Source organism: Arachis ipaensis, chromosome B2, assembly GCF_059453495.1.
Source record: "Arachis ipaensis isolate K30076 ecotype BB chromosome B2, ASM5945349v1, whole genome shotgun sequence".
Taxonomy (NCBI): Eukaryota; Viridiplantae; Streptophyta; class Magnoliopsida; order Fabales; family Fabaceae; genus Arachis; species Arachis ipaensis.
In genome coordinates this window covers 95477326-95493365 of record NC_142437.1, presented here as the reverse complement: position 1 = coordinate 95493365, position 16040 = coordinate 95477326, and the positions used below count along the sequence as shown (strand labels likewise).

Sequence of the window (16040 nt, the reverse complement as noted above, 5' to 3'; positions counted from 1 at the left end):
GGTGGGCACAACATCCTTCGTGGATGTCACAAAGTATGTAGTCCATGCCGCCGGGTTCTACGCACTTGAGGAGAGGTTGGGAGAGTCCGTGTTTATTTATAAAGCTATCCGGCTATTGTGGTGTAGTTTGCGGCCTCCCGTTTCATGTGTTTTACTTCTTTGGGATCCTCGGTTAATGTCCCGTGTAAGAGGTTTTGAAGAATTGGGGAGGTCCATAAGTCTTGGCTTGAGATTGGGAGCTCGATAGTGGTCGTGACTGAAATTGACGGTGTCTTTAAGACCTCCTGGATTAGTGGCCGGTTTTCCTGACCTGGCTTGTGATTGCTAATTTTGAGAGTAAGTCCGTCCTTGTGTTCCATTCTCTGGGAACATGTTGGACGGTTACTCGCTCGAATTCAGCTGTCAGTTCTTTTACTTTTGCCAAATTTTATTGTAGGAGGGGGTCCTGCGTTTGGTAGTCCCCGTTAATTTGGGAGCTGACTACCTGGGAGTAACTGCAGATTTCTACTTACACCAACTTCCTTGGCTAGAGTTAGTCCAGGCAGGAGGGCCTCGTATTCGGCTTGATTGTTGGATATCGGGAATTCGTATCGAATGGACTATTCGATGATGATTTCGTTCATATTTTCTAGTATCACTCCTGCTCTTCGCGAACTGGTGTTGGATGAGCCATCCATGTGTAACTTCCACGCCTCTGTGGGTTCATTACCCGGGGTCATTTTGGCGAGGATGTTGGCCATGGCTTCTGCTTTGATGGCATTCCGGGACTCGAAGCTGATCTGGTATTGTGATAATTTGACGGACCATGCGAGCATCCTTCCTACCAGGTCTGGCTTTTGTAGCACCTGCCTTTCTGTCTGGTCGGCCCGGACCATAATGGGGTGAGTTTGGAAGTATTGTCGGAGGCGTCGTGTAAGGTCCCACATCGGTTGGGGAGGAGAACGAAGCGTGCCTTATAAGGCTGTGGATACCTCTCCCTAGCATGACGCGTTTTGACGAGTGAATGTGGGGGGCTTCGGCTATCATCCCTATCGTCAAAGGCAAAACCATGAGGCCTTGTGTGCCAAAGCGGACAATATCGTGCTAGCGGGTGGTTTGGACTGTTACACGTCGCGAGGCCATTAGCAGTGCGAAGGCAAGCTTTTCCAGCCGAGAATAACATGTCTCCGTGCTTTGGAGGACTTTGCTTATGAAATAGATAGGCTTTTGTATTCTATGCTTGTCTTCCCAGACGAGCTCTGTGGCTAGTGTTTCTTCCATTATGGATAGGTAAAGGTAGAGTGTTCCCCCGTTTTGGGTTTGGAGAGTATGGGGGCTCTACTAGTACCTTTTTTGAAGTAGTGAAAAGCTTCTTCGCACTTAGTTTCCCACTTAAAGTTGATGCCTTTTTTCATGAGTTTGAAGAAAGGGATGGTCTTATGGGCCGATGCTCAGAGGAATCGGGAGAGGGCGGCCAGTCAACTGGTCAGTCTTTGGATGTCCTTGAGATTTTCCGAGCTCCTAATCTCAAGGATGGCTCTGCATTTTTCGGGCTTCGACCCCCCATCGGGTGATCATGAAGCCCAGGAATTTTCGGCTTCCATTTTGAACGCGCACTTCGTTGGGTTGAGGCGCATTTGGTGTTTCCTTAGGGTATTCATCACGAGTTCAAGATCGCCGATGAGCTCTTCGCCGGTTTAGGTTTTGGCGAGCATGTCATCGATGTAACCTCCAACTTGGTTCTGGAAAGGTCTTGGAAGATCTTGGTGACAAGCCTCTGGTAGGTAGCTCCTGCGTTTTTCAGTCCAAATGGCATGACTGTGTAGCAGTACGTGCCGTTGGGAGTCACAAAGGCCGTCTTGTCCTCGTTGAGCCGATACATAGGTATTTGGTTATACCCCGAGTAGGCGTCCATGAAGCTAAGGTACTAGTGCCCTGACGCGGCATCAACGAGTCTGTCAATGTTTGGAAGGAGAAAGGCGTCTTTGGGACATGCTTTATTCAAGTCCGTGTAATCGACGCATATTCCCCACTTTTCGTTTGCTTTCTTGACTAATACGACGTTGGCTAGCCATGTCACGTAAGGTAGTTCTCGGATGAAGCCCGCTTCGAGCAGGGCTTTGACTTGTTTTTTTATCTCAGCTGCTCGGTTTGGTGATATTTTCCTTCGTCTTTGGGTCACAGGCTTGGCCTTTGGATCTACGGCCAAGCGGTGGGACATTAGGCTGGGATCTATGATTGGCATGTCGGCCAAGGTAAATGCAAACATGTCCCTGTTCTGCTTCAAGAGATTTATCAAATCCCCTTTCAGGTCATAGAGCAGGTTCTTGTTGATGAATGTATATTCTTCCTTGGTTTGCTCTATCTGTAGTTTTTTCATGTCCCCTTCTGGTTCTGGTCGAGGCTGGCCGTCCTGGTGTTCACCGAGGTCAGCAAGGAATATTCTGGCCAAGTCTCAGGACCTTTTGCGGAGGGCCAGGCTGGTATTGTCACATTCTACCGTGACTTCCCGGTCCCCGTGTATTGTTCTGATGGTGCCGTCATCGGCTTGAAACATCATGAGGAGGAATTTGATGAAGATGACGGTGGAAAGGTCATTGATTGTTTTTCTTCCGATGATGATGTTGTAGGCGGTGGAGTCCTTGAAGACCACGAACTCGGAGATGATGGTCTTCCTCTGGCTCCTAGTTCCGATGGTGAGCGGTAGGACTATGGAATCGTCCGGTTTGAGGAAATTGTCCCCGAGTCTGGTTACCCCATTGCGATGGGTTTGTAAATTTTCGTTTTGGAGGCCAAGCTTGTCGAAGGCTCCTCTGAAGAGGATATTGGAATCTGCTCCGGTGTTGACCAGTATCCTTTTCACGAGTCCAGTCCCGACCTTTGCAGAGATGACAAATGGGGCATCTTCTGTCGAGGTGCTGTGTTAGCAGTCCTCGGGGGAGAATGTAATCGTTTCTACGACCGGAGTGTTTGGAGCTTGGTTTCTTACGGCCAGGATTTTAAGATCCTTTTTCAATGTTGATTTTGATTTTTCCTGTGTGTCCTTTCCGGTGATGACATTTACCATTATGGTGGGGTTAGTTTTTGGACTCTCCTGTGGCGTTTGTCGTAACGTCCTTGGGTTACGTCCTTCGCGCTCCGGTGATCTATCTTTTTCCGTTCATCTTGGTTCCCTAATGAATTTGGTGAACTCAGGGAGTTTTCCGTCTCGAATGGCTTGTTTGAGGGCGTTCTTCAGGTCGAAACAGTCTTGGATTTTATGCCCATATCCTCGGTGATAGTCGCAGTACAGGCTCTTGTTGCCTTCTGTCCATTCTTTCAGTTGTCATGCCTTTGGGAGGATGTCTCGCTCCACTGTTTAGTGGTAGATTTCTGTGATGGGGTAGGCAGGGGGTGTAGTTTGAGAATTTTTCCACCCTGGGTGGTCGGTTGGTGTTTGCCGGCTTGGAGTGTTCTTTCTGAGTTTCTCTCGGTGGTAGGTTGTTACCAAGTGCCGTGTTGCCGTGCTGTCGTTTGTTGACAGCCACGACTTGACTCACCTCTTCATCATTTATGTATTCCCTTGTGACGCTTTGAATTTCGTGCATAGTCTAGACCATCTTGGAGGTGAGACGTTTCCAGAAGTCCTCGTTCATGAGGTCGTTGGTCAGACAGAGACTTGCGGCCGTATCCGTAAGTCCGTCAACCGTTAGACACTCGTCGTTGAACCTATCAAGGTATTTCCTCGTAGATTCGTCTTGCCTTTGGGTGACTTCGAGCAGGTTAATGGGAGTGTTTAGCTTTGGTGATTCTAGTCGTGAACTAGGCCATGAACTTTCTCGAAATATCGTGAAAGCTGGCTATGGAGCTGTTCGGGGGGCGTTGAACTATTTGATCGTGGGTCCGGTCAAGAGGCCCTGCATCGGACCGCATCGACGGCTCCTTTCAGGTTCATCCTTGCCTCGAAGGCCATTAGGTGTTTCTGGGGATCCTTGGTCCCGTTGTATTTCATGTCCATGGACTAAGATAAGGAAGATATTTAAATTTAAATGTCGACTAGAAGGTCTAGAAGACCAGTTTGGTTCTTCTAGAGGAAGAAGATGGGCCAACCCTGGATATCCGGGTTCGGAGGCCGTTCCGAGTGGGGGACCCGAGGGTCGAGTCCGTAACCGTTAACATAACGGTGTGAGAGATAAAAAAAAAAGAAAAAAATATTGAAGATAATAAGATAAGACTATTTTGGGTATTCTAATTATTTTTTAATAAAATCAATAGAAATTTAATCATTGGGTATCTTTGTTAAATAAAATGCATTTTTTATAAATACATCGTTAATTTTATTTTTTTATTATTAATTTTGCCAGTTTTTGAATTTTTTATAATTAAAAATTATTATTTATTCTATTTTTATATCTAATTTAATTCTAATGAATCTCAATTGAATTTTTGAAATTTTAATTTTATTGGTTCATTTTTTACATCTTGATGGTAACTAATCAGGTACAAAGATGATCCATACGACCGTTTATGGGAACCTTATTCGAACAAGGAGTGGACACAATTAAGCACCTCACTTAACACTGATGATCTAAATAATACAGTATCAATGCCACCTGTAATTGTCATGAGCACTGCTGCCACACCAAGAAATTCTAGTGCCTCTTTGGATTTTAAGTGGGATGCAAATACTATAACTGACCGTATTTATTTCTACCTACATTTTAATGAGATCCAAAAACTGAAAGCAAATGAAACTAGGTCATTCAATATCACCCTCAATGGTAAGCCAATTGATGGTCCTTTTGTTCCTAAATACCGTTCTACACAAACCAGTTACACTCCTTCACCTCATAGTGGATTCAAGACATATCGATTATCATTTTTGAGGACAGAGTTCTCTACCCTTCCACCCATCATCAATGCTCTTAGAAACTCAAAAAGATGATGGTATGTATGCAATTAATCATTCTTATCTAATCACCTATATATAAATTATATATTTACAAGTTAATGCAAGGCTTGGAAATCCATAATTAACTATAAAGTAATATCTAAAATGCCATGGCAGTTGATGCTATCACAAACATCAAGCTAGCCTATAGGGTGACTAGAAATTGGCTTGGAGATCCATGTGGCCCTGAAGCATACAAGTGGGATGGTCTAGATTGTAATTTTGATGGCGATGGGATCCCAAGAATCACTTCGATGTAAGTTTATAATTCATATATACACCTGTAGAATTAACGACAATATTAAAGAAGTAATAATCTAAATTTATTTTATTTTATTTAATATATGTAATTTTATATATATAATATTTATGATTACATATTTATTTTATTTAATATTATCTAATTATTTTAATAATAATTAAAAATATAAAATAAACAAAATTTAAATTATTTTAGATTAACTTGTTATTATCTCCCAAATATTTTTATAAAATTAGTTAATCATCTCTAAAGAATAATGGGTTAATACCGAAGTTTGATTATTAATCAGGTAAACTATCAAGAATGCATTCGAATAATTTTAGCTTTAATAAAAATGCATCTAAATTTTATTATCGACAAAATGCTTTCAAATAATTTAAAAGCACAGCAAAAATATTTAAAAAGAATATTATTTTTTTAGTAAGTGGTAAACGATTGACAAACCGTTTATGCATTTGATCCCAAATTTTATAGAAATATTTAGATAACTATTTAAAAATTATATACAAAAATTCGGATAAAAATTAGTTCTCTATCTTTTTTATTTTTTAAAAATATTATTAGTTGTTGATAAAAAATCACAAAAAATATATACTTAGCGAAAAATTACCAAATTTTAAGGATAAAAATATCTTATTTTTTTAATCATACTTGCAAAAAACTACATCAAAATTCAATTTTTAAAGTATTTTTTGAGAAACATATTTAATGTTGGCATTTTTGTCGCGTTTTTTTAAATTATTTGAAGGCATTTTTGTCGATAACAAAATTTAAATGTATTTTTGTCTGACAAAATTATTTGAGTTATTTTTTGTGATTTATCTTATTAATTAATTAACTATCAGTTCATGACATTTATGTTTGGAAATGAATGCAGGAACTTGTCTACAAGTGGATTGACAGGACACATAGTTCCTGATCTCTTAAAGCTTACTATGCTAAAGTCATTGTGAGTATCTAACTTACATTCATAAAAAATAGTTATATTCCAAAAATTTGAATTAGGCATTTTTATTTAAAAAATAAAGTATGTACCGTCTTAATTAATTTTAAATTCATTATTTTTACTCACCTTTAATTAATAAAAAAGTGGATTAGTGCCTCTATTCCAGTAGTGAAAAATAATTATTTTTCTGCTCTTGGACTGTGATATTTGAATGATATGCTCTCTCAGGGATTTATCGAACAATAACCTAACTGGGGATGTTCCTTATTTTCTGGCACAACTGCAATCACTACAAAACTTGTAAGTCAATCTCATTGTGGTAGGTTAATACTAAATAATAATAGATAAAGCATCTTAGTTGTGGTAGGTTAATACTAAATAATAATAGATAAAGCATCTTAGTTGTGTTTGTTTTGGCAGAAACTTGGAGAACAACAACCTATCAGGTTCAATTCCAAATGAACTCTTTCAAAAACAAAGAGATGGTATATTATCATTAAGGTATGCTTGATATATACTTAAAGCAATGAACTAAAATAGGCAAGTATTCTGGTATTCTTTTGAAAACTAGAAGGTAGAATTGCTATTTTATATATTATTGCACAATAAATTTAATTATATATTTTATTTGAATATAAAGTATTATATTTGACTTAAATTCTAAATATTAACTAATACGTAACATAGAGTATTAGTAGTAAATTCTAAGTGGTATCATGTTTATTTTGATATGGCTATACTTATTTTAGTGTGAGATGTATGAATATTCAAAATTGACTTCATTCCAATATCTTGGATAATTATTATAAATGTATATTTTGGTTACAAATAATTTTTATTATTTAAAGAAATTATTTAATATAATTATATATTTATTTTTATTTTATAATATTTAACTCATTTAATTAAAAATACGTAATCATATTACTAAATATTATGTTGTATTAATATATATATAGAAAATAAAAACAAAAACAATAAGCACCTAAGGCTACACATATATGCAATAATTATGGTATACAAAAAAAAAATAATAATAATGAGGGACCTAAGGCTACACTTATTTACGGTAACTATGGTATATAATGTGGCTACGGTTTACAAGTGATGCAGTGGTATTGAAAAGTATAGTCTATTCTGGTAAGGATGGAAGATGAAAAGCATAGCCTTTGGTCCTGAACAGCATTACCTGAAAAGCGCACCCTATTCCCAAACGCCAAAAGTGTAGTCTTTAGTATAGAAAAGCGTAGCCTTTGAGAATAAGCAACGGTCGAATAGACATCCCCTACTAAAGCATCTTCATAGCCCAAAAAGCGTAACCTTAATCTAAGGCATTATTTTTTTTTTTTCACTTTTAGCTACACTTTTCAAGTGTACCTAAATAGGTGTTTTTCTTGTAGAGCTTTTTTCTTCTTTGCTTTTTTATTTTACTTTTATTTTTATTTTTTAACATTTATATTACAATTTATTCCAATTTCTTTATAGCTTAAAAGTTACTTAAAGTGTATGAATAATCAACATGTTTTAAGCATAAGTTCATTAAGTTTATACTGAATTAATTTAATTCTTCATACTTTATTAAATCTCAAACATAAATCAAGTACTAACTACGTTGTTTCTAGTTTACTTTCCTAGTAAATTTTTATCTTTCCATTAATATTTTACTTCTCTTTCCTCTAATTTTTATCACCTCTTTAATATTTTATTTTTCTTTTATCTTTGTCTCTTTAACATATTCTTACCATTCCTTAGATTTTTTTATGAAGAGAATTATGAGATTCTGGACTTAAAGTTGTCTTTTTAAGACTTTTAGAAAAATTTGCCTTTTTTTACCATTATTATATTATTAATAAAATAATAATATTTAATATTTAATAATATTTTATTCATAAACTTTTGAAAATTGTATTTTAACCCCCAAACTTTTTAATATATGTACTTTGACTTCCTTAACTTTTGATATTTATATTTTAGTTCCTAAACTTTCTTTAATTAATTAACTTTTAACCTCAATTTTTTTAATATTTATACTTTGATCCCGAATAATCAAACATCAAGGGTTTCTTGTTCTTCAAGAAACTCAAAGTGTTTTTCAGATTCTTCAAAAATTCATCAAATTTTCACTTGATCTTTAACTAGTTTTTCAATTTTTTTTGGTAACCGATTTTTTTTCACTTTTCAATTCCAATTTTCAGCCACTTTTTTACAACATTTCCAGCATGATTTCAACTCAATTTTATCATCAAAACTGGGCTAGAGTTTTGGTTTTCCCTGCAGTAATAATATAATAACCAAATTACAAGTTCATTTTTCATCAAATTCTCATCTAATTTTCAACAAAATTCAAGCACATAAACACCCAAAATTAAGCACAAATAAATCATCTAACAATCACTCAAGAACACAATTGATCAAAATTAATTTTGTCAAACCCTACCTTTAGTTGCTGCTCCAAATTTGGCTGCACCAAGAAAGCTTCTAACTCACTTTTTCTCCTAATATTCAATCAAAAACAACTTTAAATCTCAAAACTCCAAACTGGCCGAACCATCATCAACTCATTAGGAAGGTTTCCTCACCTTAACCTTGCTGAAATGGTGATTCCTTGGATCACAAGTCTCCTAAGCAAGAGTTTTAGAAGAAACATCAAGAAAACACTAGTTCAAGTGTGATTCCTCATAGCCGAACCAAAGAAGAGGATTGAGCAGCCACCTAACCTGAATTTGATCCAAGAAAAGTTACATTTTTTTGAAGAAGAAAAATAGAGGATCACTTTAATTGGTACGGAATTTTGATCGGAGTTTTGGTTAGGAAGAAATCAAGCTTTGAAAATTAATGAACCATGGAGTTTTCTCTCTCTTCTTTCTTGTTCATCAAGTTCGGCTAGAGGAGAGATAAGAGCTGCTAGGTGTCACTTGTTGAAAGGAGAAATTGTAGCTTAGTAAGAAGGTTTGTTATAAATATCTCAGGCGGATAATTACTAAAGGTAGATGTATTAAGACACAAGTAGTAAAATATCTAGAGGTAAACATATATATGAGTTAATAGTATAAATAACACTATTAACATGATAAACATGAGAATACAAGGTATATGATAAAATATTAGCATTACTAAAGTCATCAAAATGTACTGACATTAACCTGCATCAATAGACTTTGAGTCCGGTTATTATATTTCTAAACTTATCTCTTGTTTTAACAGAAGCAGATCAAATAATAATATAATAATACTCAAGCAGGTTAAATAATAATATAATAATAATAATATTATATTATTATTATTTATTTTCTCTCGTGATTCGAGTCTGACTCGTTAAACTGAGACTAACTACGAGAATTAGAATTTTGAAATCCTAGCAGAAGCGGCTCAAACACTAGATTTTTCGCAACTGAATCAGTAAGCTTAACTTAGTAGAGGTGCTTGCTTGATGATGATGCAGTAATAATGCAGATTAAGGTGTTTGACGATGCAATGGAGGTGTTTGCTTTACTGAACTTCCAAAAAAACTCCGTTTCTTCGGAAAAAAATTCTGTCTTTTTAAAAACTCGGTCGTTACAAGTGTACTAGCCACATTAGTCCAACTCCCTCAATCAATAATCAGACTACACACTTTTTCACCCACAAAAATATTTAGTGTAAAAAAATTTTGGTGTTATTATAGACTATCTTCTTTCACCTACAAATTCAAAACACATCTAGCCACAAGAAATTCATCATGGACTACATACTCAATATCACTATCAGAACAATCATCCAAAAATGGCATACTATTGTGATCAGAGTCATCACCTTGATCAAAATCAGATACAATATCACCCCCTCTAATAACCATTATCCTCCTGTTCGGGCAATCACTAGCATAATAACCCAAACCATGATATTTAAAGCATTTAATATCTCTATGCCTAGAAGTAGCAGAAGAAAAAGAGTTAGAATTACCTTTCTTCGTTGTAGCATAAAAACAACTTATCCTTGGATTCAACACTCTTAGTCTTTATTGTGTCATCACTACGAGATTTTGTGTGAACCACTTTAGATTAGCATGAGACAATCTTCCATACTGACTAAATCCTCTATCTCTACATAATCATGTAACTCCACCACATCAGCAATTTCTCTATTCAAACCACCTATGTCATAGTAGCCTCGGTATCCTCTTCTATATTAGCAGTGACCATAAGCATCTCCATTTTCTTATGATAGTCTTCAACGGACTTGGAGCCTTGAGTCAACCAATGTAACTTCTGATGCACTTTCCTGTAATAGTACGAAGGCACAAATCTTTTTTTTATGAGGCGCTTCAAATGATCCCAAATTTCTATAGAGTAATTATCATTGCACTATATTGTTTTCACTAGTTTATCCCACCAAAACAAGGCATAATCAGAAAATATGACTGCTGCCAAGCAAACCTTCTTTGCCTCAGAGTAATTATGACAAGCGAAAATTCTCTCCACCTTATGTTCGCATTTTAAGTAAACTTCAAGATTGTTCCTCTCTTTAAATGGTGGTATTTGCATCTTGATGTCATTGATATCACTATCCTATCTTCTATGTTGAGGTATTGTAGCCCCATAAGAGTCATCATCAGAAGGTTCATGAGCCTAACGTCAACTCATAACAGTGCCATGTTTAGTACTTTTGGACAATGTTTGTGTCATCTCCTGCCTCCATTCTTCCAATTCATTCAAGCGATTAGTCAAGTGTTGAATGATCCTTGCATCATCTCCATATCAACTAGAGTATCTTCTAAGTGGGTCGCCATAGCAATGAACTTGCAAAAATATTATAACAAAGACCTCGCAATCACTCTCACGTATTTCATTCAATAATGGACACTTGTGTATATTTTTAAAATTAAATTTTATCTTTTATTGAACTCAGCACTCTTATTTTTTATCACTATTAAAAATTTTTTGGTTGTTGTACTTTAGAAATCAAATAAAAAAAATAAAAAAATTGGATCAACAAAAATGGGGTGAAAACACAAAAAAAATAAAAAAATAAAAAAACACCAAAATATATGAAAGTGTCTATAAGGAATAAATTAACGAAACAAATTAAAACAAATTTGAGAATAAAACTAAAATATATTGTTTCTTGTGCATGCTGTGAATGCTTTTGTTTTTGTTTTTTTGTTTTTTATTTTTTTGTTTGGTCTTTTTGTTAGGGTATAAATAAACAAATATGGACTACTAAAGATTAATCTAATATATGAAATTAGATACCAAATAATACGGAATGAAACTCAAGATAAGATGAAAATAAAATAAAAAAAGAATTTCTCTACTTCAATTTTATTTTCTAATACAAAAGAAAATCACTATACTTCTCCTATTCACACCTAAGTTTTTTAAAGAAATTCAAAAAAATTTTCACTCATCAAACTTAAGAAAAAAAATGGCTACAAGATTTTAGAGATTTTTATACTTCTTAAGTTTAAAATTCTAATTCATAAGTTTACTAAAATAAAAATGGGCCAAATCATAATTGAGCCTAAAACAAATAAAATAAAATAAACATAAACATAAACATAAAATAAGTCTTAAAATAAATACTAATAAAGTTATGCAATTTGATTTAACTTGACTAACGAGAGTCTTTAATGCAACTTATAAATAATAAGATGTTTGGTTTTCTGCAATCATTAACCATTATTTTGGCTAATTCTTGATGCATTTATTGAACAAATAATTTAATCATGTTTGCAAAAAATTTTTTATTCTCCTAGTTATTACTCTTATAATTGGACCAATTGACATATTGCAGTTTTCAATTTGTTCCACAAAACTTATATTATTAACGTATTACATTATTTTCTTTATTCTCATGAAACTATACAATTTAAGAAATACTTGCAAATAATTCTAGAATATATTTGATGCATATTTCAAAAATTTATTTTTATCGAAACTGTTACCATTTGTGAGATTAGTTAAATATACGATTATTTCACGTATTAAAATTGTGTAAAGAAAATCTATTTTACAATAATACATGAGATGATAATTTATCATCTAATTTTAAAAATATAAATGCTAGATGAAAAAGTTATTTTTGAAATTAAATCCAATAAACTTTTTCTATTTACCTTACTGATGCAGGCACTCAACTTCGATCATTTTTTCTTTCTCCTTCTCTTCTCCATCTTCTTCTACATCATTTTTCTCCAACTTCATAATTTTTTGCTTTTTCTTCATTCTTCTAGAAAAGAAAACACATAAATTTATTAAAAAAATATATAAAAATTTTACTATGATAAACAGAAAAATTTTTTAAGGTAAGCACAATATTTAAAGAGAAATAAAGAAAGAAAGCACAAGAATTTGTTAGTGATAAATAAATTTTTTTTTTGAATATGCTAAACATATAACTATTTGAAGAGAAACAAAGAAAAAAAAAATAGAAATTTATTGATAATAAATATAAAAGTATTATGATGATAAACCCAAAGATTTTTTAAAGATAAAGACAACTTTTTTAATATAAATATAAGAAGAAACACAAAAAATTTTTTAGGGCAAATCCACTTTTTGAAAAAAAAAAAAACACAATTTTAGTGCTATGCAACCAAAATTTCTATGTTTTTTCAACAAAAATTTTGTAGTTTTCTTCTTTATTAGTTAACTAAAAACCTTCCTAATTCAAAACAATTTGTTTTATGCAACTAAAGTTTGTAGGTTATGCGATTAAAATTTTTGCATTTTTTTCTTTGTGTTTTAATTAAAAAATCTACACAATTTAAAACAATTTATATACTATACAACTAAAATTTTAGTGTTTTTCAACTAATATTTTTATATTTTTTTTTGTATTTTTTGTAAATTCCTCCCTCTTCTTCTCTTTATGTTTCACCCTAAAGAAGAAAAAATACAAACAAAGAAGAAGAAGAAATAAACAATATAACAATAATAAAGTAAAAAAAAAGATCCACAACAGAAGAAGAGGAGTGTGATTCACACATTATGTGAGTAATTTTTATTAAATTGGTCTAACTTAATTGGACTTAAATACCAAAATGACTTATTCACCTAGCATTCAAGAGTATTTTCATAAAAGATTTTTTTAACTTTACTTTGTTGTCCTCTCAATGTTTATTCTAGGGTGGGACAAAATCCAAATTTATGTGCCTCAACTTCATGCAACCAACAAACAAATGATACAAAGAAGAAAAAGCATAATGCAGTTATTATAGTGCTAGCATCAATTGCAGGGATATTGCTTCTTCTTGTGATTGCAGCAGTTATAACCTTTTACCAAAGCAAATATTATGGTAATCTTTCACCTTAAAAAGCAATATGGAAACTGTTACTAACTGACATTTACAATCTTTTACATAGAAAATTATATGAATAGAGAATTTCTAATTTTTCTAACTTGACATAATATGTGATTGTGAATAACTGAAAATTTTCATGGAAATCAGATGTTGATAAAAGCATTATTCTTGGAAAGCCTCGTAATTCAATTAAGGGGTCAGAATTGGAATTGAAGCAACGACAATATTCATTTAATGAAGTTGTTAAGATCACCAACAGCTTTGATAGGATTCTTGGCAGAGGTGGATTTGGAACTGTATATGGGAGTGGATCCTCTCCAGTGAATAAAAAACTGGATGGTGTACAGTGTTTAATCTAACCATTCACCATATTTTCTCTCTTATTTATTTCTGGTCCCACTATTAAAATCAAAGGTGAGAGATTGCACTGTATTTTGTCAAGTGTTGAAAAAACTGGAGAGGATCCATTTCCGGATTTATTGAGGACACTCAAGTGGCTGTCAAGATGCTTTCCCTATCATCGGTGCATGGATATCAACAATTTGTTGCAGAGGCGAGTAGTTCTCGAAAATCAAAATACGCATAAGAAAGAATGTTAAATTTTAAAGAAATCTCAATGTAAATTATATTGTTACTCTATTTGACAAAAAGATCATGTGACTTCTGAATGGCAGGTTAAGCTTCTAATGAGAGTACATCACCGAAGTCTGACTTCTCTTATTGGTTATTGCAACGAAGAAACTAATATAGGACTCATCTATGAATATATGGCAAATAATGGAAACTTAAATGAATATCTTTCAGGTACGATCCAATTATTTCTACTTTAGTTGAATTAGTCTCAAAGTCCTTATAATTTTATCAAATTTAAAAATAAAAATATAATTAAGAATATTATACTTCTTTTTATTCATGTTATTCACCAAATACATGTTAAAAGGTTTTAACATTGTGAAAGTCTCTTACTTTTATTTTTTTACAGGAGGAAACAATAAGGAAAAGTCATTGAATTGGGAAGATAGACTTCGAATAACATTGGACGCAGCCCAAGGTTAGCTAGAAAGAAAATGAATGCATATGCAAATTTCTTCGTTAACTTCTAGTTCTTAACTATCTATGCATGATTGAAATTTAAATTCAGGATTGGAATATCTGCATAATGGTTGTAAGCCACCTATAATCCACAGAGATGTAAAATGTACAAATATTCTATTAGATGAAAACTTTCATGCCAAACTAGCTGATTTTGGATTATCCAAATGTTTTGCTGTTGATGGTGATACACATGTGTCAACAATTGTCGCCGGAACTCCAGGCTACCTAGATCCTGAGTATGTGTTTAATTTTAATGATATGATTAATTATCTATTCTTTTGATGATTGAAAGAAGTTTGATGAGAGATAACGAAAAATTTTCTAACCAAATTATTATTTGATTTGCCGTGTTAGGTACACGACATCAAACAGACTAACAGAAAAAAGTGATGTGTATAGTTTTGGAGTAGTTCTTTTAAGGATAATCACAGGTCAACCGGTGATAATAGGAAGGGAAGATATGACTCATCATATAAGTCAATGGGTCAACTCCATGGTTGCTAAAGGGGATATAACAAAAATTGTTGACTCAAGGTTACAAGGAGATTTTGATAGCAACTCTGCATGGAGAGCGGTTGAAATAGCAATGGCCTCTGTGTCTGCCATTTCGATGGAAAGGCCATACATGACTGATATAGTAAAAGAGCTAAAGGAGTGTTTGGCTGCAGAGTTAGCTCGAAAACATAATAGTTGTGACATTCAAAACGAAGATTTAGTTGGGCACTTGGGCAGGTAAGTGTGAATTTAATTAGTAGTGACATGACTCCCTTAGCTAGGTAGGTGCATAGTTCATTCTTAATTAATGCTAGTTAGTACTAGAGATAAAATAAAACAGTTTGGGGATTATGCTACATTTTAAGTTCAATTTGTTGTAGTAACATTTTCTATATGCTACCTGCTACCTAGAAAGTTAGCTATTTTATCTTTTAGTTTGTTGTTTTGCATGTTATTGTATATTGTGTATAACAAGATCTATTATATTCAGTTATCATAGTAAGTCTTGTGTCTTGTATATTTTAGGGAAATTATCGTAATTATCTATCTAATAATTGAATTAAAAGAAGGAATATTACATGCTAGTACTCGTAGTAGCATGTCTAAATTAAATACAAGTGTTGTTGGCATCGCTGCAGCCAAAGAATTGGCATGTTCAGCAATTTAATATCAACACAGCTTTTCTTGATGAAAATTTACTGGGAGATATATATCACAAGGCTTTCTTGAGGTTTCTAAACTTGAGTTGGTGTGTAATTTAAAAAATTCCTATGGCTGTTTTCTATAGAAAACTTAGCTCCTAAATTCTTTCAAATTTATTTTTTATAAAGTGTCTTTTGTGGTGGCCATAATTATTGTATGGCTACAATAACTAGCATTCCACCAATTAGTACACTATGCGTAGAAAGGAGAAAGTGGTTTAATTTTGGGTTAAATGTTGTTAATCACGGTAAAATTCTTAATCAAGTATGGTAAATACAGGTAGTTGTCATTATTTCAATTTTTTTATTAGCAAAGCAACTATACTTGAACCTTTAAATGTTTGGGATAT

The 16040-nt window shown here is 33.5% G+C and overlaps 2 protein-coding genes across 2 annotated transcripts in view; both read left to right on the top strand.

Annotated features, from left to right (window-relative positions):
• Positions 1–13891, top strand: part of LOC107627446 (putative leucine-rich repeat receptor-like protein kinase At2g19210) — a 34871-nt gene extending 20980 nt beyond the window's left edge. The window contains 8 exon segments of the mRNA XM_021116024.2: positions 4459–4884; positions 4886–4905; positions 5027–5165; positions 6049–6120; positions 6346–6417; positions 6538–6618; positions 13224–13393; positions 13547–13891. Of these exon segments, the coding sequence (XP_020971683.2) occupies positions 4459–4884; positions 4886–4905; positions 5027–5165; positions 6049–6120; positions 6346–6417; positions 6538–6618; positions 13224–13393; positions 13547–13758 (1192 nt within the window). The 3' untranslated portion in view covers positions 13759–13891.
• On the top strand, positions 13776–15421 carry LOC110262504 (receptor-like protein kinase At3g21340). The gene is made up of 5 exons (XM_021116022.2): positions 13776–13952; positions 14074–14203; positions 14382–14450; positions 14541–14730; positions 14849–15421. Exons 1-5 carry the CDS (start codon positions 13905–13907, stop codon positions 15228–15230), a joined length of 819 nt encoding a protein of 272 aa, XP_020971681.1. The 5' UTR covers positions 13776–13904; the 3' UTR covers positions 15231–15421.
• Positions 15422–16040: the final 619 nt, after the last annotated feature.

Coding starts and splice junctions, on each gene's coding strand:
- LOC110262504 (XM_021116022.2), top strand. CDS start 13,905: ATGCTTTCCCTATCATCGGTGCATGGATATCAACAATTTGTTGCAGAG. Junction 13,953..14,073: donor ATCAACAATTTGTTGCAGAG/GCGAGTAGTTCT, acceptor TCTGAATGGCAG/GTTAAGCTTCTAATGAGAGT. Junction 14,451..14,540: donor AACATTGGACGCAGCCCAAG/GTTAGCTAGAAA, acceptor ATTTAAATTCAG/GATTGGAATATCTGCATAAT.